General features: G+C 37.1%; 1 protein-coding gene across 1 annotated transcript in view; it reads right to left on the bottom strand.

The window, feature by feature from the left end:
• The window catches only part of NRG3 (neuregulin 3), a 369,474-nt gene that overhangs the window by 64,414 nt on the left and 281,528 nt on the right, over window positions 1-23,532 (bottom strand). Inside the window, 1 exon segment of the mRNA XM_050305457.1 lies at window positions 5,542-5,568. Coding sequence (XP_050161414.1) covers window positions 5,542-5,568 — 27 coding nt within the window.

Below are 23,532 nucleotides of genomic sequence, written 5' to 3'. Positions count from 1 at the left end.
TCTCTTTTCTCCAGAGATGATAAATGACTCGTCTTCCCAGCTAAGAGAATCCCGTGGAAAGTGCTGAGGATCTCAAGCCATTTCTTGCCTCAGGATACTATTGTTATTTTGCAGCATACTTAAAAAGGACAGGTATTTCATAAAGCAAACAGAAAGATAAAGTCCCAAGAGCAAAGTCTTTACTGAATTTGAAAAGATAAAATCAGAAGAAGGTAATGAAAAATTGGGGCAGGATGAAGAACAAAGAGATTTAAGGAGCAGTGACAACGACAGTTGTAAACATTCCAAGTATCAGTGCCTATCAAAATAGCCCTTCTTAGTTCTTTTTTTACTGAAGGAGTACAGATGAAATATTTTAAATGTTTATGATTAATACAATATAATTATTAGACAGATATGCTTTCATAGTTCTGGGGGATGACTGTGATCTAGTAATAGATTTTTTACAAACAAGAGCATAAAAATAGTCAGTTTGCCATATTCCCAGCACAAGATCTACCTGCTTTATATTTTTAAAAAGGAATTCAGGGAAAATTGAACTTTATTTTTTAAACGTATATCCTCTAGAAAATACACATTCTTTGCTCACGTAGTTGAATGCTCATCCTCCGTTCCAGTGAGGACTGGACCATTACAGGTTTTCAAAACAGATAAGATCTGCTAAATGGTAACTAAGACAAGGACCATCCATGCACACACTGGTTATTTATTTTCATTATCCGGGTGCTGCTACAAGACATTGAGTTTCAGAGGAAAGCTCACCAGCTTCACATTTTTTGAGGTGTGCAGGAACTAATGAACTTTACCTTTTTATTTCTTGCAAGCAGGAAAAATACAAGGTTGTTGCAATCCTGCTTATCCTGCCCATCAGCAAAACCAAATTTGCAATTTAAAAAAAAAATCAAAATGCATCTGTTGCAGTGCATGACACAAGCTCACAGAGTCCATTTGGTTAACTGGATCATGTGTTCCCAAAGTCTTAGACACACAATATTGCAATGATGAAGGAGTGAGAATCAGCACAGTGAAAATACAGCATGCACCATCCTCTTCATAGTAAGCTGCTCAGAGTACAGAAAACTGAATACATTTCACATCGTAGTCCTTTCAAGGAGATACATAAATTTTAGTAGGATCCCATTCTTGAGTTACTTTATTGCTCTGCTCAATTAAATGATTCAGCACTTACAAGGTATTATGTATCATTCATACTCCATTGATTTCAGTGAAGATTCTTCTGATTTTTCCAGAAAAGATAAGTAGTTCTAAGGAAAAATTTAAATTTTTCTGTATAAGGCCTAAGTATAAAGAAGTTAAAAGTAGTGACTAACTATAGCAACCACTATATTGTTTTCGTAGTTCACACATGGGGAGATTCAGGTTATCGCATCAAAATTGTTAACCATTGGTAGTGGTTTAACTGCCAAGCAGCCCAAGGATGAAGATTACTTCATGTTATGACTGTATTTCCATCAAAACTGCAGCAACCTGGCTGTTACACTTTATTGAAGCATTTTACTTTCAACTGAATCCATCATAAATTACTGCTACAGAATAAAAAATAAAGATTCTGGATCATCAGATTAGGTGGTGTGGGGGAATTGCTGAAACAGTCATGTTTGTTCACGTGTTCTAGCAGGTTATTCCAATACTCATTCACCATCATGTTTCATCCCTTAACATGCTTTAACTCTACTCATTCACAGTGTAAGAAATTAGTAAAACAGACAGCTCCTTGTCCCAGGTACTGACTTGCAGCTCAGAACACTCATTTCCAAGGATGGCTCTCAGGCAATGATTTTACTCTGCAGCTGGGACAGCATGCACAAAGTCAGCTTCCACAACTCCGCTTTCAGCTGCTACCTGTTGCACCTGAGTGACCGTGTTTGCTATCAGAGATATTTGGCTTCAAAAATTTTCCATCAGAAAAGTAAACCACTGAGCCCTGAAGTGCAATTAACCACCTGGGTCAAAAAATGATAGTAAGCTGTAGATACTTGTATCCCCATGCTATCTAATGCTAACAATACATCACTTAGTTTTTTCATTGAATAAAAGCTGCTTCTTTAGAGATATACAATCTCTCTTGCTCACATGAACATTACCAAAAGCCACCCTGTTTTCCATGGACATGAAATTATTAATACAATTAGTAGCTTTCCAATTTGTAGGAACATTGAAGTAACTTAGTTTTGTGTTGGAAATATAAATAAAATCCAATGCATCACCACTGTTGAGACCCCAGGGACCATGCAGACACTTGCACCAACACAGACCAGGGTGCACTGCCCTCCTGTATGAGCTGTGCAACATTCTCCCACTCACCACTGTGCTCCTTTACGAGGAACCAGGGAGCACAGGCAAGTAGACAGTGAAGTCTGCACCCTCTTGTAAGGAAGAAATAGTTTCTGTGTTACTGAAAGATATTCCCCAGAGGGCTGAGGAACCTAAATGCAGAAAAGCCTGAAAAAATATTTACTTTAACCAAGATTCTAAACCACAGACAGGATAAAAGACCTTGTCCAAAGCCTCTCCAGCAGATTGCATCAGAGATGGAAATTGAACTAAGTATCAGACGTAAGACTTCTTTTTTTTCTTTTTTCTTCAAGGTACTAAAAAGCATAAATCATTTCCTTATCACCATAAATTTCATAAAACCTGACCACTCTGATCACAGTACTTAAATCCACAGTTTTAAGGACAAAGTGTCCCTTGAACACACACTTGCTTTTCATTTAATTCAAGAGGCGCTGCACACCAACACATCAGAACTGGACATTATTTGCCATATTTGCAACAATTTAAAACAGATATGCCACGTTAATATGCCTGTCTTCATCTCTGCTATTCATACAAAGAAGCAGACAGTGCAAACCAATATCAGCAGCAATATTAAAGTGTCAGGTGTTTAAATTTTGTAATGCACAATATTGAATATTGCATGGAACATAAACCTGAGAACACCCAGCTGGGGAAGGGGGTGTGAGACCGTGAGAGAAGTTAACACAAAAGTCAGTGGTACATAAACTGAATGCATAACTCTTGTTCACAAAATACTGTATGTGAGAATTAAGGATCTAGCAGGAAGCAGATTTCAACAGGTAATGGAAAAGCAATGCATGCAGCCTTTACTGAGCTCTGGAATGGGCTGCCACGGGAGCTTGTGGGGGAAGACAGGATCAACTTGTTCATAAAAGCACACACAAATTCATGAAGAACAGATCCCCAACAGCACAGCAGAAGTACTGGGTAGGTATGCACACTTCAGTGATCCTTTTAGAGTCTAGCAAAAAAAGGGGAATGACTACACTTCTCTGCTTTCCTTGGCAAATGTACACTAAACTTGATGTGTAGTTAGTGTACATTTCATCTGTCCCCAGGGGCACCCCAGTAGACAGATGTTCGCACCCACGTGAGATTTCAGCTTTGTCTACCGTGGAAGGACTTCAACTTTCCCTGGCAATCCAGGTTTACATGGTTTTCAAGCAAAGTTTCTGGAAGATGATGATGGAAATGGAATTCCTAAGGAAACTGAGCCCACAAATACAATGAAAACATTAGAAAGACTGTTCCCTGACTTATCTGCAAACAAAGTTAAACTCTGCAGCATCTAGACATCGTTAATTTTTCTAAATGGAAAACACTCTTTGCACTAATTGCCATTATTTTCTACAGTACAGAAGTAAACTCATCGAAGAGGCTTTGCATGAGTGCCCCTAATTTGATGAGCATATTATCAGCATTATTATATACAGAGGGGGGATTTATACTTTGCATACGTGTACAGTAATGATTCCATACATGCTTACACTTCCTAAAGTAAATCTTCACAAAGACTAGAGGAGGATTTAAGAAGCACAAGAATTTCACTTTCAAATAGAACTCTGCAGTTTTATTTTTCCAGCCCACAGGAAACTTCAAGACTCATTTTAGGCTGCTTTCATCATATTTTCAGGCTTGAGACACAAGATTCCATTACCTTCTATACCACCAGGATCTGTTCCAATAAGAAAATCTGAAAGTTACTCATATGAGAGAACTACTCTGAGCCAAGACTTCAGGGACTGGCTTTAGTTTAAGCCTTAAAGAGACGTCTTAAGGAAAAAGAGGAAACTAAAAGGTTTGAAATAAAGCCAAAATAATTCAGCTTTGCCTCCTGGGCAACACTTTCTTGCTTCTTATGGACAGGTCACTGTAAGAATCCTATACATCTATATTCCTTACCTAATTTCTTTTATGTATATGCTTGTCCCTCAACTTGTGTGTGCCTCAAGACTGCTGCTCACAATCTAAGTTAAGCAGGAAAGCCAGGGTACATGCAGAGCCTTTAAAGTAACCATTTCCCATAACCACGTCCTTGTCCACTAAGTCTGTGAAAACATCTGCATCAATTCCACTGGCACTTTCCAAGCTTCATATAAAGTGAAGTGAAGCACAAAACTTCCAGAGATTACAAAACCAGCTCTCTAGAGAGAACAGCGCTCTACGTATGACACAGGTCCAAAAGTAGTAGGAAAAAATCCCTCAACCTGCTGGCTGTCCTCCAGTTAATGCAGCCTACCATGCAGTTAATACTCATCATATTGGTTTCTAGACAGTTTATACTTAACTGGTCAATAAAATCCCCATATTGCCACTTAAAATGGATAGGCTATCAGACTCTTATTTATAAAACCTAAAAAAAATAAGTAAAACTTAACATAGGGAAACAATATACTAAAAGTAATTCTTTTATGACTTTGATAGGAATTTACAAGATTTTTATTATAGTGTTTTCAATCATATTTAATGGTTTAACCAAGCTATTGTATACACAGGATGCACCAGACCAGTTACTGTTATGGACAAATCTTGGCTTCCTCAAGAAAGTTACCTATGTTTTCTGAAGATCACCAGCTGAGAGATGAAGTGGTGACCTGTTAAGCCTATAATTTCATTAGGCTACAAATACATCAAAGAGCAGCAACTCAGTCAACAGAACTTCATCTTTTCCTTTCCAAAACTGTTAGTAGCAATTACTCACTCCTGCTTTACCTGTTCCTAACCAAGTTAACTTATTTCACAGAATTAGGGATCTTTGTCGCTTTTCTTAAAAGCACTCCTCTGACTTGAGATGAAATGTTTCTTATTAAAGCTAGTCAAATTTAATATTTATATCAACACCAAATTCTTTAAAAATAGTAAAAAATTATAATTTAAAATTTTCTTTACATGAAAATAGGCATTAACTTTACCCTAAAATCTTACACAGAATATTATTCCTCAATTGTCATGATATGGCCACATAATGTTTATGTTATGTTTCATTAAATACCAATTAAATACTAAAACATTATTATGAAGTTTTTAAGCTCTATAGCAGTGGACAAGAGAAAAATTAGACCTTCATATAATTTCAAATGTAAATTGGTAAAAGTAATTGGAGCCCAATCCAAAATCCACTGATGGAGGTCATGGGAGTCTTCCCATTACTTCCATATTCTTTGGACTAAGGTACCAAGACAAACATGAGAGGTGAAACGAACAGAAATTAAAACTTACCCATGAATTCAATTCCCAAATGGTCTGCTGTACCCATGAAAGCATGTAAAAGAAAAAAGAGAAAAGAGACGGAAATGTTAGAAACAGACTACAATGCAAATATAACCTTTATCATCTGTGGTAGCATTCAGTCTTTATATGGCAGTGCTGCAAGATGCAATGTGGGGTCAGAGGCCCACTGTGTGGGTACTGGTCCAAACAAAAGGTACATTCCTGCCCTTTGAAGGGCAATCCTAAGGCAAGAATTCGGGGCACTCAGCTGTCAGAAGAAGAGAAGTGTATTTGGGAAAGGAGAGGAACGCCTTTACTTTATATTCAGCTAAGTGCCTCAAGCCAGCTACCCAAAGGGATTTCATTTTCTCATCCTCCTGAAACTCCTCTCTCAATGTGCTAACCACTGCTGTTAGTTAGACAAGGTTCTTGCTTTCATTTTCTCTGACAGAGATCAAAACCTAAAGAGATGAATGGAAGGCTTTTACTGAGTTTTGCAGCTCTCATCACAGCACAGCAGCCACACTTGCACCCAACGTGACTGCAGATCTGCTATCTGCTGTACAACAGAAAATCTGACTTCAGGAAAGAACAGCCAGGTTCCCTACTTAGCCATCAGACAGGTATGATGCAATAATTTCAAGACACCTGGAACTGAGGCAAAAATGTTAATGCTTTTAGAATATTCACTGAATTACCACATGGACCTTTAAACATCTCAGGACCCTTTTTTCACAGGAGGAATTAGGATATATGTCTTTAAAGGACAGATGTTTTAGAGCAGAGGAGATTTAAATTTATATAAAACAGTCATTAAATTTTAAGTCATTAGGAAGTATGTTTAGACTGATATGCAATTAAATAATAACAAACTCTCCATCTTGCAGGGCAGGACTACAGTAAAAGTGTTAACTGGCTTTTCAGGACTGAGTGTGAAAGGAGGAGGAGCTTCAAGTCCAGACCGAATCTGTGGAAGGTCAGAAATTCAGAAAGGCAGTAAAATGCAGTTCTCTTCTACACTAGACTTGAAATACATTGCTTTTCCTTGAAAGGTAACAGTTGGTTTTATAAAAAAAAAAAAAAGAAGGTTTGTTTTGCTTTGTTTGGGTTTTTTTTCCCTGATGAAAATGCAGTATTTATCTTGAAAATAAAAGATATTTTAATTATGTTTTTTTTTCTTTAATACAGCACAGATTAGTACATGATTTTGCCAAATTTTCCAGGAGCAATGCGTGCAGAGAGGAAAGGAGTAGGAAAAGAGCAGAATGGGTACAAGACAGACTGATATGTTGGCTTGTGCATGGAGCTGAGAGGTACTACTGGGAGATCTGTGAAACATATAGACCCATTAACTAATGTACTGCATCTTTCAAAAGTCCACTTAAGAACTAAGAACTACACAGCAAATAAAAAGATTTTCCAAAATAAAGTTAGTTTAAACATTTTTATTGCTAACTCTGGTACCTGTGACAAGATTGTGGAATATTTGTGTTTCTGTTGAAAATGCTGTAAGTGTTCACCTTTTAGAACCTCTCAATCCTTCCAGGAGAAGGCATCAATCATCAGCTTGCTCAGTTCATTTAGCATACAAATTTATATAATAGTTGCTAAACTCCATATTTATTTTAACCCAGAAGACACAATATGCATCTCAAAAGAAAAGAAATAAGATGATGCTATGTAGTATAAATACCTCATTAGCATGGTGTTAGGGAAGGTATATTATGCAAATTTGGTGACACCCAAATGAATCTTTCCATTTGGTATTAAATATGTAATTAAAAATCATAGATATATGTATCCCACATTAAAATCTTCTAATCTGCATCTTCCATTCATGTACAAGTGTCATGTACAAACATCTCTAGTACATTTGACATAGAAATGTAATTTTTATAAGAGCATGAAACCAGATATATCAAAAGTGCATTAAACATACTGTATTCACAGAGATTTGTAGCTTGTTTTCTTCCCCTCTAATTTTCTGTACCTGTGAAATCTGCAAATATTATCTACATGCAATTCACACCTTTGCATCCTTCTATAAATTAGATCAAAATGCAGTTGAAAACTGCTTACCTTAAAAAATTATAACAGAGATCAAAGCACCATAATCTGGTCTCCAAGGAACTAAGGATACTGACACATGAAGCAAGATCATGAAATATCATCTTTTCAAGCCTATTCAGAACAGCTGAAAAAACAACCCTTCTTTCCTAACTGGGCTATACCCGTTCTCTACATATTTTCCATTTGCAGCCTGCAATCTCCCCTTTGAGTTCACCAACATGGTTAAAAACCACTTCCTCAAAGAGTGTGTACAAACTATTCCTTTAAAAAAGCATTTCAGTTCACAGCTGAGTGGCTCATACATAACTGAGTTAAGGGTATACGTAGCCTTCCCGGGAAACGTGCTCAACTGCAGAGGGTGGAAACATGTCAGGTTATTTATTTTAAATATCTCGTGTACTTGGAAAACAACTTCAGCAACCAGCATAATATATATTGCTGGCAAAGCTGATTTACCCAGATTATGATGAAAGGATGTCCAATGGGATAAATCTTTACAATAAAATATTCAAGCTGCCAATCATTAAGCATAGCTCAACAAGCTCTGTGAGCAGCTATTTGGGAATAGAAAACAATGAAATTGTAACTCTTGCAGATGTAGCGCATGCTGGCACTGGTTATGACCATCATCGGGCCGCCCCTTGGTGAGCAGGAATCAGCCCACAGATTACTCTCACTTGCACCTCTGTGCTACAAATAAAGGATTCTGCAAGCTCCGGTTTTGCAGATGGGTTTCTCCCCTCTTAACAACATCAAGAAACTCTCCCAGCAGGTCCATGTGAGACGTAGGCATGGCACCAGGAACTCAACAGCAGGGGCAATGGGGGAAGCGAGCTGTGGTGGTGACCTGAGGCTGAACCAAACACTAAAATGTGAAGCACCGAGCCTGGCATGCCACGGTGTGACAAAGAACTGTTCCACTGCTACACAGCCGTAATACACAAATGATAAATCGCCTGCAGAGCACTTCCCTGGACACAGCAAGTGGAATGCTAAGTAATTCACCATCAAGAAATGCCGGTTTCTTTAAGGACTCAGTTAAAATAAATGTATATGAGAGCTATTAATGTGCTGAAGCGTGGGCGCTGCTCCACAAGATGGGGTCATTAACCAAATAATGCAACAGTATTTTATTTTTGTTATTGTGATTTCTTCTTTCTGTTTGATATTGTTATGTTCTTAGAAACAAATATATTTTTCAGACAGGAAGATCATTCACTTTTATATTTTATTTTATGAATATTTCTGTATTTTCTCATTGATGTGGGAAAAATACCGTGCCTTATGGTCCTTGCACTATGCAAATTTGTTGCTAGTATTAAAGCTCTTTCAATTTATACTTTATAAATACATAAACAACTGGGAATACTCGATAACAAGGATAAGAAGATAAATTTGCAGTCACTAATTGATAAATTTATTAGCACTTCACAAAACAACATACAGCCTTGTGTCTGGATTGTGGTTTGCTGGAGCTTTTTTCTTAGTCATATTAACTATTATGAATGGAAATATAAGCTCAACATGTAAATCTAACTGATTTATAGAAGAAAAATCTTGGATATGAAAGTAGTCATTTAAAACACTACAGACATTTTAATCTATTCTAAGGATAAGTTGACTTTGGCATGAAGACAGCTTTAGGAAATCAGTGCAACAGCAAAGTATTTTCCTCTGCAAATGAAATTTATCACTTCCAATAAACTTGCAAGATTTGTTAAATTGTCCTTGGTAGATTATTGTCTTGAACACAAAATGCAACATGGTAATATGCTGCAAACTACCTTGGGACAGCTCAAGTACTCTGAACAGATTATCTGTCTGGAAGGAACAGAAGAAAGTTTAACTCCTAAGTATTAGACCAATAAAACTTGGTCAAAAAGAAAGAAAAGACCTTCAATTCAAAAGACAGTTAGATTAGGATACTACGTAAAGATACAAACTTCTGCTCTGCTACTCATTATGTTTTATTGTTTGTACACACTTGTCAGCCTATTTGTATATTTCATGAAGTTAAAACTATAACCAGTTACAAATATATATACACTTTTTTTTTTTTTGAATCCTCACGTATATTATTTTTTGGTGCTTCATTTTGCATGTGAGCACATAGAGTAATGGGACAAGAGATTTCGCTATTCTGTAGGAAGGGTAGATTGCTCCTATTTTCTCTCTACATTGTCAAAGTGGCTATTAATGTTCTCAGAGGTTGGTTATTTTTTAGTATCAAAAAGAAAAAGCAGCATGCATTAATGTATTTTAAAAATCTTCAGTTATTAAAGAACGTAAAATTTGATTTTGCTGTTTGTTTTAGAGAAATTCTAGTAATTTGTTTCTGTAATTAATTTACATAAAATACTCTTCAAAACATTTGGGGGTTGGCAAAGTGATTGAGGCTGTTCAGGGGAATAAGAGACATATAAGCAAGATAGTTCAGCTACTGTTTTTTTCAAAGTATCTTCACTGAAAGACATAACAGAAAATTCCCTCTGTCAGACCTTTAAAAATGGACCAAAATAAATCCTGAGAATGACTTTGAATCAGCTAGTACCTAGAGCCTCCTTTCCCCCTCTGACAAAAAGGACTACTAAAATTTTTCCAGATAAAAATTTTCCTGCGACAGGCAGGCTGTTCACTACATGTTAACAAGTGTAACAGTAAGCATACAGAATATTTTGTTAATTTGCCCCATCTATGGCAAAACATGATGATAAAAATCATACATACACACAACCCTTACAAGATACTTGGTCTGGTTTTGATAAAATTATAAATCACAGTTAAAAAATTGATAACAAGGAAAGAAAGAACACTGTAAATCTATAAAATACAGTCTGCTATATTCTCAGTGTAAACAATGAGAAAAGTTTGACGTTCTGTAAATAACAATATAGATACAGTTAATTTTATTTTAAACCAAATTTAAGTCCTCAATCTGCAAAAAGAAATATTGAAGACAACATGTAAAGGTTAATTGCTTTATCCATTACTTTTTAAAGGAAAAAAGAAAAGGCACAGGAGGAAAAAAATTAGGCTTGCTGTGAGTATTTGTATGGCTGTGGAGAGACTATAATATAGCCTCAGGACAGAATTTCTGCCCCCGTTCCCCCATCAATTCCATAACAAAGGAAAATTTGAAAAACATCCAGCAAAGCCTCTAGTTATATAAATTATACACAGTCCTGAATAATGGAACAAACTGTTGATTTCCTTTCCCTTTGAATGATTAAAGCCTGTGGTTGTGGTTTTCATCACAAAAGTGGAAAGACTGTTTCTAACTTCTGCAAATAAGTAATAGTAATGGTCCCATCTTCAGGTTCAAGAAAAGTTGGAAATTTCAACTATTTACCTCACCTGTAGCATGCAGACTCAGAGGATTAAACTTGACTCTTTTCTATCACTTTTAAGACCTTAAATTATCATCTCTGCAGCTAATAGACTAAGTTAGTTCTCTTTGAGGCACTATGTAGGATATTAATGGAAAGAACTTAGCCTCCATGAAACAATCTCAACTGGCATGCCCAATATTGTTATTCAGTACAGATTTTTACTACTATAGCTATAAATTTGCAGAACAAATACGCCTAATTTTAAATAAAGGAATAGCCTATTGAAATTACCCTATTAAGCTTACTAAACACCTGAAGAACGTGTTTAAGAATTGTATCAGATCCAGGTCAAAATGTTTAGGAACACGTGTCAGACAAATGCAAGAATGTTTTATTTTTTTCTGAATAACTCACTGTTTTCAGCAATGAGATGGGAAAGCAGCTAAATGTTAGCTGCTGCTACATACAGATAAATTTTTTGCTTATTTACTTAGCATTCATAAATCAACAGAAGTATTCCACACGTATAAAGACTCTGATTCATCCCAGAATATCAGCATGTAAACAAGTGTGTCCACACAGAACACTTTGTCTCCAGTCAGACAACTTGAAGATGCTTTCTTATTTTATTCCCCAAAAATGTAATGCTGTGTCTATGAATATTAGTAACTACATCAAATGTAAATGAAGCTGCTCGATAGACCTCATAGCTCATGGTGACAAGGTTATTTATGAAGTGTTCTCTAAATACATGTTGAAAATGATAAACCAGTGTGATCACTCTGAGACCAAGCTCCCCCGGCACAATGAGACTGCAGTAAACATTGCCCATTATAGTTTGGTTACTTGATTACTGATATTAGCATAAACTATTATAACCAATGATTTTGATAGACACTCCTAGAAAAAAAATAAAGATTTCTCTAATACTATGCATTTTTCACAGATCAGCAAACCCCTGTATTAGCATTGTAATTGCATAACCTGTCATTTTGCTTTTAAGTTCCTGTTCCTTACTGAAGCCTACCATATCCTGTAAAGTTTCTTCCTCCCCCCACCCTGCCCTACCTTTCTTGGCTCCATACATCACACTTATTTCATATTGCCATCCAAAAGTCCAACCTCACATACCAGGTTTTCTGATAGTGCTAAGGAGTACACAAAGACAAAACACTGACGTAGCTACATGACCTACTTCTACAATTTTGAATTCTTTTCCTTGGCAGACATAACAGTGACTACGTTTGTCCCACAGTCTCAGCTGCATAGTGGGTGAATTCAGCACTGCCACAATGAAGAACTATTGGCAGAATTAGGCAATGGAGAGATATATTCTTCTTTCCATTTGTGTCACTAATACAATGGTTCCTGCAGAGCCAAGACTTGCTCTGCATAAAATCCTGGCCCAGCCTCTCAAGCCTGATCCAGGTTTGCACAGTGGCACAATGCTGCCTCTGCAGATGGACCTGCCTTTATCTGCAAGAATGCTGGCGATGGGGTTGAATGCATGTATTTACAGTGAGCTTGAAGTCATTAAGCACTTTCACTGAATTTCAGTAGCAATTGGCATGGTTAGTCCTGCAGAGTCCTCTGAAAATGCCAAACTCTACGTTGGCAAAACTGGTTCTTTCTCAGCTATGTTGTGATGAGGTCTCATAAAGCTAAATAGGAGATAGGAGGGGAACCATATTTATTGCCAAAACCCAAAAGCATATTCATTACTTCCAAAACATATGGTCTGGAAAGTTTTTGGAACCATGTGTATGAATTAGATTATTTATCTTGTCATAGGCATGAAAGATTTCACTTGACTGCAGTGTTCTGTGGGAAAAAAAAACCTATTCTGCTTAAATGAATGGTGCAAAGTGTCTATTAAGATGGAATAAGTCTATGAGTTTTTTAGAAATTACTATAGGGATTTTTTCACTATTATTTCCAAATGGATGTTTGATAATATGGGTCTGTAAAATATAACCAGCCTCACAGGAACATTAAATGAATTGCTAATATCTCCCTCATCTTATGAACATATGACATTTAATAAACATTTTTCATGCAAAATGTTACTTTATTTCTTCCACAGATCATTAAGCTGTCCTTCACTTGCCTGCCACAGGAAAATGTTTCAAATGCAATCCTGTTTACTGCTCTCTAAAGGCACAGAAAATTTTGTAGGTTTTTGTCAATTTCTTAAAACCTAATTACTTTCTTCAACTTCAGGACAAGGAATGTACATCAATTTGTGAAAAAAAATACAGCTTTATTCCCTAAAGTTCCAAGTAATTTAGTTCCACTGTAGTCAAAAAACAAACAGGCAGCAGCAGAGTACAAGCATTTACACTAAAATTTTACAGTATTAGCCAAAGCTTTTAATGGCTGTGAACTATACATCTCCAAGGACAAGAAAGTTGCCACATTTATTTATATACATACTTAGTTGCCTAGATAACTGGTCTGAGTTTTGCACAAAAGGACTCGAGGGACTCAAAGATGTGGGACTCAGACCGTTTTAGAAAGATGGTGGGTTTTATCTGTGTTAATTTGTGAAACTACATTTCTGTAGGAATCTGATTTTGACAACAGCAACTAGATTTACTGTACAAAGAAGACACTTTCTCATGCTTCTTCACTTTAAGTAATATATGCTGTAGAAAGAGAATTACTTGAACTTACTGCAATTACTCTGTGAATGTTTCCTGCACACTGTGTAAGTGGCTGCCTTACACAGCAGCATTCCTGGGCTTCACTCCAGCCTGTGTTACAGGCTCAGAAGACAATAAAAGAGCATAAAGTTTTAATCAAAATTTTATCGATGTTTGTGGAATTTGCTGCCTTATGGGCTCTCTGGTCTTCTGTGTAATAGGTACTCCTGTATGTCAGGAGTCCCTCAATCCACCTGCCTGAACCATCACAAGTTTCAGTCTGAGACATCTGATGTTCTTCCAAATTTCACTGAGAGTCCCTTCTCTAGGAAACCAGGCATGGAAGCCCCTTAACGCCTCAGATTCAGCTGTGGGTAAGCAATCCATGTATGTTCAATGCTTGAAAGGGTTTTATTTAAAAGACGGTGTTCTCAGCTATGTAGATCTGCCCTATTTAGTGAGGAAGAGGAGCAGCATCTCTCCTTCTTATTCCTTTCAATTTCTAAGAGTCACATACCTGAAAGCTTGAAAAAATATTTTAGTGAACTTCGTGAGTAAACACAGCATTTGTCCAACACTTCTTATGATTCAGTGGAAGAAATACCAAATACCAGTTCACAAAAGTAATCCCATTACTGTGCGATTCTCCCATGCCTGCAAGATGTATAACAAGGGAATGACTCCAAATCTAGGCACATCTCTCCTTTTTTTTTCAATGCTAACTCCCTTTAATAACTTTACAAATGAACTATAGTGTTATGGTTTCTTTAAAACAGCTGCTGCATGTTTGTTTGCAAACTATGCACGTACACAGCACTGCCTGTACTGCATTTATGTAGGGTGTGGTATTAAACATTACAGGGACAAGTTCAGGTATAAGTGCTAGAAAAAGTAACTTAATTTTTGTTTCTTTTTGTTACCTGAGAAATTTCTATCAAAATATTTTGTGATTCCACAAAAAGCTGGTGAATATACACAGACACTTGAGATGAATATTTTCCAATAGTTTTCAGACTCAAGAAAAGGCTTCTGGAAGGACAGAACACTTCAGTACTCCAATTTGAGTGCTCTATCAAGTCACCTATCAGATGCCTTTGCCAAACTTGGTCCTTTGAAGTTGGTGCACTGTATGAGCAGTCTTAATGAAAACATAGTGGCAATTGTCAACCTATTTATGATATCAAACCTCAAACAGCAGATGGGAGTAGAAGAGCTCTGTTTTTCTCTAAGTTAAAATCCTTTCCTGACATCTGAGAATGATTTGTTCAGGCTAATCAATACTAAGCCAAGTCTGATGGAGAAACACAGTGACTTGGATAACAGTTCTGCAGTGTTGTCTACAGAACTGAGGTACATTATCGAGGCACCAAGGAAATGTCTCTCTTACCTGGAGCTGTAACAGTTCAAATGCTGTCACTTCTATTTGACCGTGGGTGTTGGCACGCATGTCCTGACAACATCAGACCAACTTGTGCTTATGAACCCACAGACAGCATAACAAATAAGTTCTCATGGCATGCAGTCAGATATACAACATGCAAATGCAATCATGGCTTTTTCCATGCCTATGCTGCCTTATTTATGGAACGTTTATGGAAATGTATTCTGCTCAGAAACCATTAGCTAACAATGTAAACAGGCAAGTAGCAGCAAAAATGAACGGCAAGAAATGACCATCAGATCTTCCTCAAAGAGCCTGAGCATCTTGCATAAGTTTAGATACAAACCATGGATTCATGACTTCTGACTTGTAGGTAACAATGGGAAAGAGACTTTTTTGTGTTTGAAAACTGTCAGTGTTCAAATTTTTTACTACTATAAATACATTAGAACATTAACTGCTATAAATACCTATAACAAAGGTGGTCTAAAAACGTTAATGTTTGGGATGAATAATATGACTCATCTATGAGATTTGCAGCAGGCAGGGTTATGACAAAAAGAATCATTAGCAGCAATCGCCAGCAATAAAAAAATAGCAATATTATAACAAAACTGGTATGATGTGCACACAATCCAGAATCACCAACAGCGAGAGCAACAAAATTAAAGCTGCTGTTTGCCCTCATTTGTATATGGTGATACACTGCAATTAATTGTTATGAATATAATGTGAGAACAGTGCCAAAGGGCCCCGTATATAGAAATATTAAACTCATGGGGTGTAATCGCTCTGTCAGAGCCATTCAAATAAGTGAATTGCTCTTGCACAGATCAGATGTGAACAAAGCAACCAGAATGATACCTACAAGCTGACACCTGCAGCACTGGCATTGTACATCTGCCCCTCAAGCCAGCTCACAATTATTGCAACCCCTCACACAGAACAGCAAATGACAAAAAGAGGAATAAAAAGGAGAAGTTGTTCTATGACCATCAAAAACATAAACCATTATTTAACAACTAGGCAAAGGGATTTAGACGAATGTGGAGCTAGTTTGTCAAAAGACTTCGCAGAAAAAGGCAACAGCCAGTAGGCAAGATTGGAAGAGCCACTATGGCATGTCCCTTGTAAGACACCTCAGTGGCACCTTCGCTTCAGATGATCAAAGTGCACTTGTTTTCTTTCTTTCTGTTTCATCTCCTTTACATAAACATTCAGGGGCCTCAAAAGAATTTAACAGTTCCCAATAAATCTCATAGAACACTGCCCCACATCAAAGATTCTTTTCCTTCCAGGTTTGAGATACAACTTTCTCTCACACTTAATTAGATCTTAACAGTATTGAGGAATTCAATGTTTCCCTTATGAGACATTACTACTAGGGCATAAATTATTTTGACAAACAAAAACATGGCAAAAGGAAGGTCTACACTCTTTTCCACTACAACAAACCAGATATGTCAGTAAGTAAACTAGTTCTGCAATGGCCTAGAGAATGGAAATAAAATAAATTAATATAATAACCTACTTAGATTTGTGAGGGTTTCATTTGTTTGCTTTGTTTTGTCATTGTTGTTAGGGTTTTGTGTGTGTGTTTGGTTGGGGTTTTTTTGTCTGTTTGGTTTTTTTTGTTTGTTTGTTTGTTTCAAATCAATAGGGCTTTGCTCAGAGCAAAGCTGTGAGCTGAAGTCAAAAGTTTTTACTCCCCCGGGCCCTGTTCAACTTCTACAAATCTTTAAGGTACAAAGAAGAGCTCTCCTCTTCCATGCTTGGCTCCACCCCTGCACGGTACTTCACACCTCGAGGAACGCCCAAGCTCTGCAAACAGGGGAGCCAGCACGGGCAGGTGAGGCTCTGTGAGTACCGACCCAGCGCAAATGCCATTCGAGGGCAGGGTAAACACTGGCATATCCACACCTCAGAGGGCAGAGAAACACCTAGGCAGGGTTAAAACACAAGTACTTTTCCTGTGCTGTCCAAAGCTTTTGTATCTCTAAAACTTAAATACAACCCAAATAGAGAAAACATCTGTTTTTATTTCCCCCCTTATTATTGGTGGATTAGAGCCAGGAGGATGAAAATCACCTTTACATGAGAGCTAAATGAACTTTGAACCAAGTTCTATACAAGAGCAAAACAAGTGAACACTACTACAGCTTCAATTTATAAAGACTTTCAATAACATGCTACCCAGACAAAATAGGGTTTCCCCCTTGAAACGTACTAGTCTGAGAAATTACATGAGTCATGAAGCAAGAACTATTGTATCTCACACGTAAATTCCAATAAAATCTCTACAAAACACTACAAGCTATCTCTAGCAGAAATACAGGATACTGTATGGTAAAGTCTTATCTTTTTAGCAAGTCATAAAACCAAAGATGCATGTGACCCAACAAGAAGAAAATGCTTTCAAATTACAAGAGCAATACATAATACACCAGCATTTCAGAAAGAAAGCAAACAATCCTGCTACCCATGCACATTTTTATTTTAGTTTTGGTAAATGAAACTGCACTGTGAATTCATTCATTTATGAATACAGTTACATTGACCACAGCAAGGCAGGGAAAGCTCTGGGTTATCAAATGGACTTGTATTTTATCTGCCAACACAGCTTGCTAAATTGAAGCAAAAACCGGCAAGTGACCTCACAATTGACAGGACTGTGGTTACTGGGCTGGGAGCCTCCATGAAAAATTCCATTTTTGCAGCAGCAATATTATAGAGGAAATAGATATAAATGTGTCAAACACACTGTAATATGCTCAGAAAGCACAATACATTTGAAGGCAAAAAAAGAGACAAAGCCACACTTCTATTGTGATTTATACTTGTGGGTCAGAATTTCAGGTAGCAAATAAGATCAGATAGGAAAATTAACCTGAGAGATGGTGAAAAGGTGCCGAAGTTGAGCAGCACAATTTTCCAGTCTCTGCTCCAAACCCCACTGAACTAGAATTGCTGCTGACCTGAGATGAAAAATGTAATTTCACAGCAAACTTTGGGAAGTTGAGTCTGTTAAACTGAGCATATATATATTTTTTTTTTAAATTTATTATATTTTGCCTTTATATGGTTTCAAAACCAGTAAGTCCAGCTATCACCTCTTTTTCCTCTACCTGCACATCTATTATACTGTTATGTTGGTGGTAGGATTGAGAAGGAGATTTAAAGGGCTTGTATTCAGTAAGAAAGACAACTCCCCTTCCAATGGCATGAAGATGCCTGGCAGAGTAAATCCCACACACTTCATTCTACCCAAACTCATTAATCAGATTGTGAAGGTACTTTTTCTTTTGAACGTGTCTAGTTCAGTAAACTGCAGAAAAGAGAGACCTCTAGAATATACTTCTGATCCAGATTCTCCCTTTTCAAGAACAGTTAAAGAGGGGAAGTATTCTCTTCAGAGGAGCTTTAAGGCTCTGGCAGAATATTATCTGTATTTTCTGGGACTCTGCCTGCAGATCTTCCCAATCAGCTGTTCCATTCATCGCATTTACCAAAAGCAGTCTTTTCCCTTAAAATGCTGTACAGAATAACAATCTCATCCTGCTGCTTCCTCAATCCATTACACCAAATGTGGTCCGAAATCTGTGCTACAGGAGGGACCATGAGCTGACAGCAGCAGCAGAAACAGGTATTTACATTTCAGAGTAGCTTTACAAATGATCAGTAAATACCCTAATATCAATAAAAAAGTACTTCCTACTACTGCTATAGAACCACTACCTCTACCAGGTATGCAGATAAAACCAATTTGTTTTGTCCAGACAGGTTTATGAAGAATTCAGTAGCTGGATATATCACAAAACATTGTCAGCAGCAGCAACATTGTTTCCTCAAAGGAAATCAGTTGTCCATTGCATGCTGCTGTCTTCTCCTTTTTTTCTGCAGCTGTGCACTACATATAACTAACTTTCAAGAATATTTTAAGCCAAAAACCCAGCTGTCTCTATTTTTCATTTGCCAAATTCACTTTCCATTCAGGAGTAGAGATTTTCTTCTTAAATAAAACATGAGAGCCTAACACCTGATTAAAAACTTGGGCACCTAAATATTCATGTAAAATACAAAACTCCAATACCTTTACGTTTGCAAAACAAAGCTGAAATCACTTTTAAAATGGGAATCAGTCATCTTAGGCTCATACGTCTTAAGCTCTCCTGAAAATTTCATTTCTTTGGGGTAACATCTACATTGCGAGAGAGACAAGTGACTCTTGCCCCTAGTCTAACCTTCACACATTCAGCTACTCTGCAGGAGGAGGTACCCCTTCATGCAGTAATTGGTGCATGGAAAAACAGTCGTGAATTGCAGTGCAGGAACATCTTGTGGTCTTGCAACTGATTCTTCTTCCAAGATATTGCTATTACTGCTCATGCTAGGTAGGGAAGGTAAGATCTGAGATACCTACATTTTCTGTGAGTTACCCATCCTTATCTACTCCTACTTTTGTCTAACAGTTGCATTAGCAGAAAACCAGCAGGGCACCAACAGCTGGAGTCTGTACTCATAGGGGAAATTTCCTTGGAGATCCAGCAACTACAGAAGGCAATAGGCAACTAATCTGAGCCACCTGTACTATCCTACTATTAATGTTGACCAACTGAGGCCTTGAACACATCTTAAGCTCCAAGGTGCAGAACCTGATTTTCTAAGATGTAAGAATTTTCCTTTGATTTTCAGTCTAAATTCATCCTGCACCAACCTAAACCCATTTGTTCTTGCACCAACATCATTATCTTTCAGCTTCAATCATTCTTATATTTCTTTTCTATTTATCCACTTGGCATATTTATAGACCCAATGACATCTCTCTGACATATTTCCCAGGCCATCACTCTATACAGCTGTAATTTCCTGACAGACATTGGAACATCTATCAATTACTGTACTGGATCAGCAATATATGCACTCAAACAATGAGTTTTTAAAAAAACCCTGATTGCTGCTTCTACCATCACTTCCTACATTCCCATAAAACCTAGCATATTTAAAGAGCAAAAATATACCATGTACATACTGGTGCTGCCAGAATCACCAGAAGTAAAGCAAAAAACCTCCTACTATTAAGCAAGAATAAAAGAGGTAAAAAACTATGACTAGTGCCTTTGAATCAGACTCCTCATGGGAGAGATCACAAGATCTGCTTTCAATTTCACTCTGACAGGTGCATGAAGGCCTGTGCTGGCTGGTGTGGATGCTTGTTCCACTACCAGTCCAGCTCTGAGAAAACTGTGACAAGGAATATGGAGATTTTCCTTAAATCCCTTTTGCCTGTGAAGGAAATTTCTGCCCCACTAACTGGATTTTATCTAGAATTATAAACTGGAGAGAATTTAATAGAGAAAATGTGTTTTCATTGTACTCGTGTGACAACTTACAGATAAAATAAATCAAAACAGTTCAAGATGTAACTCTCTTCCATAACCAAGTTTTGCATTGAGGAACAATTTTTAGAGTAAAACTTATTTTGGTTTTAGAAAGGAATATAAAATTCAAGACAGAGATTTTAAGGTATCGTTTCTAAAAGCAACTTTTACAAAACCATGTTGTGATAATTACAGGTTATGTATACATATAGTCATATAAGAAATACAGTTGTATGCTGGGCATTTATTTCTCTGTCTTTTGTGTAGGTGCTAAACACTGCTGCACAAGACCACTATAAATACTTTTTTACCTATTATTTTTGCTAATGCTGTTTAGATTGTTTGGACAACTTACAATAAAAATTCTGATGTCTTGTTGACTTCCCCCTCCTGTTCAGTATGCCATTTAAGCAAGTTTAAATACATGCAAAGTAATCACATACAAGTTGTTAAATATTTGCCTACCAACTGTCACAGTACCTGAAGAAATGCTTGTTGAAGAATTATTAAGATTTGAAGCCTGCACTATGAACCTCATTTCTGGAAAATAATCTCAGTCAGTGGTAGAGTCATACTCTAATCTCTAATATAAGTGTCTGAAGACAGACAGAGATGACAAATGTCATAAAAAAACCCGGCATGCAGCCCTAGTCTGCCTGAGTTCAAGTCAGTGTCACTGTGATGGAATCTGATTAGCTGCTCTGCAGTTGCACATTTTCATTTTCTTACAGTACATTAAGCTGCTTTTAACAAAATTAAACCCACTGCAGGGCAAAATAACCAAGTAAACCAAAACAAAACACTTATACTGCTTATGAACATTTTCTTAAGAAATTGCTATTTTGAGGATAAATGTTTCCCTCTTGAGCAAACTAGAGACCATTCTTCCCAGTTCTCCCCTCTGGACATCCACATAACTGGGATGGGGGAGAGCAGGATATTTTGTTTCTATGAAACGCATTCACCAAAAATACATCTCATCTATCCGGACATCACCAAATGAAATCTCTACCACAACAAGGGAAAAGTAACATAACAATAATAATACAAATCAAACTCCACTATGACGAGTAATATGAATTAGATTAATTAGTAAGTTACAACTTTACATGCCATTTGCTGCTTCTCATGGGTTGTGCTCGTTTCTGCTTTCTCTGCATACGGCCATAAAATGCAATGCATGTTCGGTCAAAGAATTATTTGCAGTAAACTATTAGGAATGAACCAAACCTTTTTAACAGTATCATCTTTTAATCATTCAAGAGGATTAGAGAGGAGGTAAGATATTCAATAACATAAATAAGGTCTATTTATTTCCTTCACCTGCCATTTGGAGGTGGCAGACAGGAATAGCCTGTGTATCTGGATTTGACCTTCCATATGTCTTACCAGTAAATGTATGTTTTGTCAAGTCACCGGTAGTAGTGAGTTTTCTTCTCTCTCTCTTTTTTTTTTTTTCATCCATTTCTAGTCTTTAAAGATGAGAGTGTGCAATCACTAAGAGATGAAGCACTGGGTAAAGCTTTTGCTAAAGCAGCACTGAAAGACCGGGGTCCTCAAGCTCCATGGCAGAGTCCCCTTGCAGCACAGTGTCCATGCTAATCATGATAAACCAGTACCAAAGAACTCAAACTCCAATCCATTCATTTTTGTCCTCTTTGCAATAAACTTCTCTGACATAACTGATACATAAATTTGAGGCCTTTGTCTCTCATGAACTAACCTGAGACTGTGATGGCATTTTCACAGGCCACTCAAAGTTTTTTAGTGTGTGAGTGGTCTGGTCAGGGTATTTATACTGCTTCTCAAAGAATACAAACCCAGAGTGACAAAGCTTAGAGATGCCAGAACGGACTGTGCTTACATAACGTGACAGCCAATAAAATGGTTCCACACTGAAATAATTTTAATTCCAAGTTGTTCCAAGAATTTATAATGAATTCAAACAGGAAATCTGGGATTGAAGCTCAGATTGTTCAGGCTCTGTTCTTCTTCAGTGCTCCTTCCTTCCACCTTCTCCTATTTATTTTTGTATAAACACCCCCACACTGGAATATGACCTTCCACTTTTTTTACATATGCAAGCAAAAGAAACATGGCAGTGGCATTTTAAGTGTCTGCAAAAGCTCCAGCGTCAGGATGCTCTGTGCTGCCACAAACTCACTCCTCTGCGTAATCAAAGTGGAACAGCAAACGAGCTAAACATGAAAATGGACACCACACCTTATGCCTTGCCTTGTCAGACACTGTCCCACTCTTACTTTGAATGTTAGCAAAGGAAAACCAGAAGTCACTCAGCAAGACTCACCAGAACGTGCCATTCCAAGTAGATAAAGTGCATCCCATTTGTATGTGCTGGTCCTTCCCTTTAAGCTAGTGTTTAATGTAACTGGAAAAGATGCTTTCGTGATTGTGATGGAAAGGTAAAATCTTTGTAGTTTTTCTGGATTGCACTTTACTGTTAAATTGTGTATTTGAGTGCATTTTCATCTTAGAAAAAGGGGCTGACTGCCCGTATATTTTTGTCAAGTTATGCCATGAAGAAATATAATAGAAATGCCTTTTAATAGAAATGTCAAGGACCTATTCTCTCCAATTTACTATATAGATTTTTAAATCCCATACAAAAATGTTAGGAGTTTAATTGGAAAAGACAGCATGACAGCATAATTTTATACAACTGTTTACAATTATTACAATAGCAGCCTCCATAGAGCTCTCAGCGATTTTTCAAGAGCATTTATAAGCATAAAGTATGTTTTAGAAAAAAATAAAATAGTAATTTGTTACAGCTGTGCAAAGTGAATTAAGGAAATCCATCAGCAGTGACACAGATATTTAGAAAAGGGGAATATTTAGCCCATCTGAGAGCACAACTGTAAGATTTGGTGATGCTAACAGGGTTTATTTAATGGCTAGATTAAATAAAGTATTCTATTTCAGCTTCAGATATATGGCACATAAGAAAAAAGGCAGATGTATAGGTTAGAAAAGTATTCTGGTTGTTTTTACACTTAAAGGGAGAGTGAGATTGATATGATAGAGTACGGGGCTAGGAAAAAATGGTAACAAAAGGCATCTCTCTGTTAGCACTACTGGTGAAGTTGTGAAAACCTTCCCTGTTTTTGATGTGTCCTGCTCAGACAAGAGAATTTGCTCATTCTTTTGCAACCATAGCTCCATCAAATATACCTAAGTAT

This window comes from Myiozetetes cayanensis, unplaced genomic scaffold (assembly GCF_022539395.1).
Source record: "Myiozetetes cayanensis isolate MyiCay16 unplaced genomic scaffold, myiCay2020 scf10, whole genome shotgun sequence".
NCBI classification, from domain to species: Eukaryota; Metazoa; Chordata; class Aves; order Passeriformes; family Tyrannidae; genus Myiozetetes; species Myiozetetes cayanensis.
The sequence above is the reverse complement of the archived record's forward strand: the minus strand, read 5'-3'. Positions and strand labels throughout refer to the sequence as shown.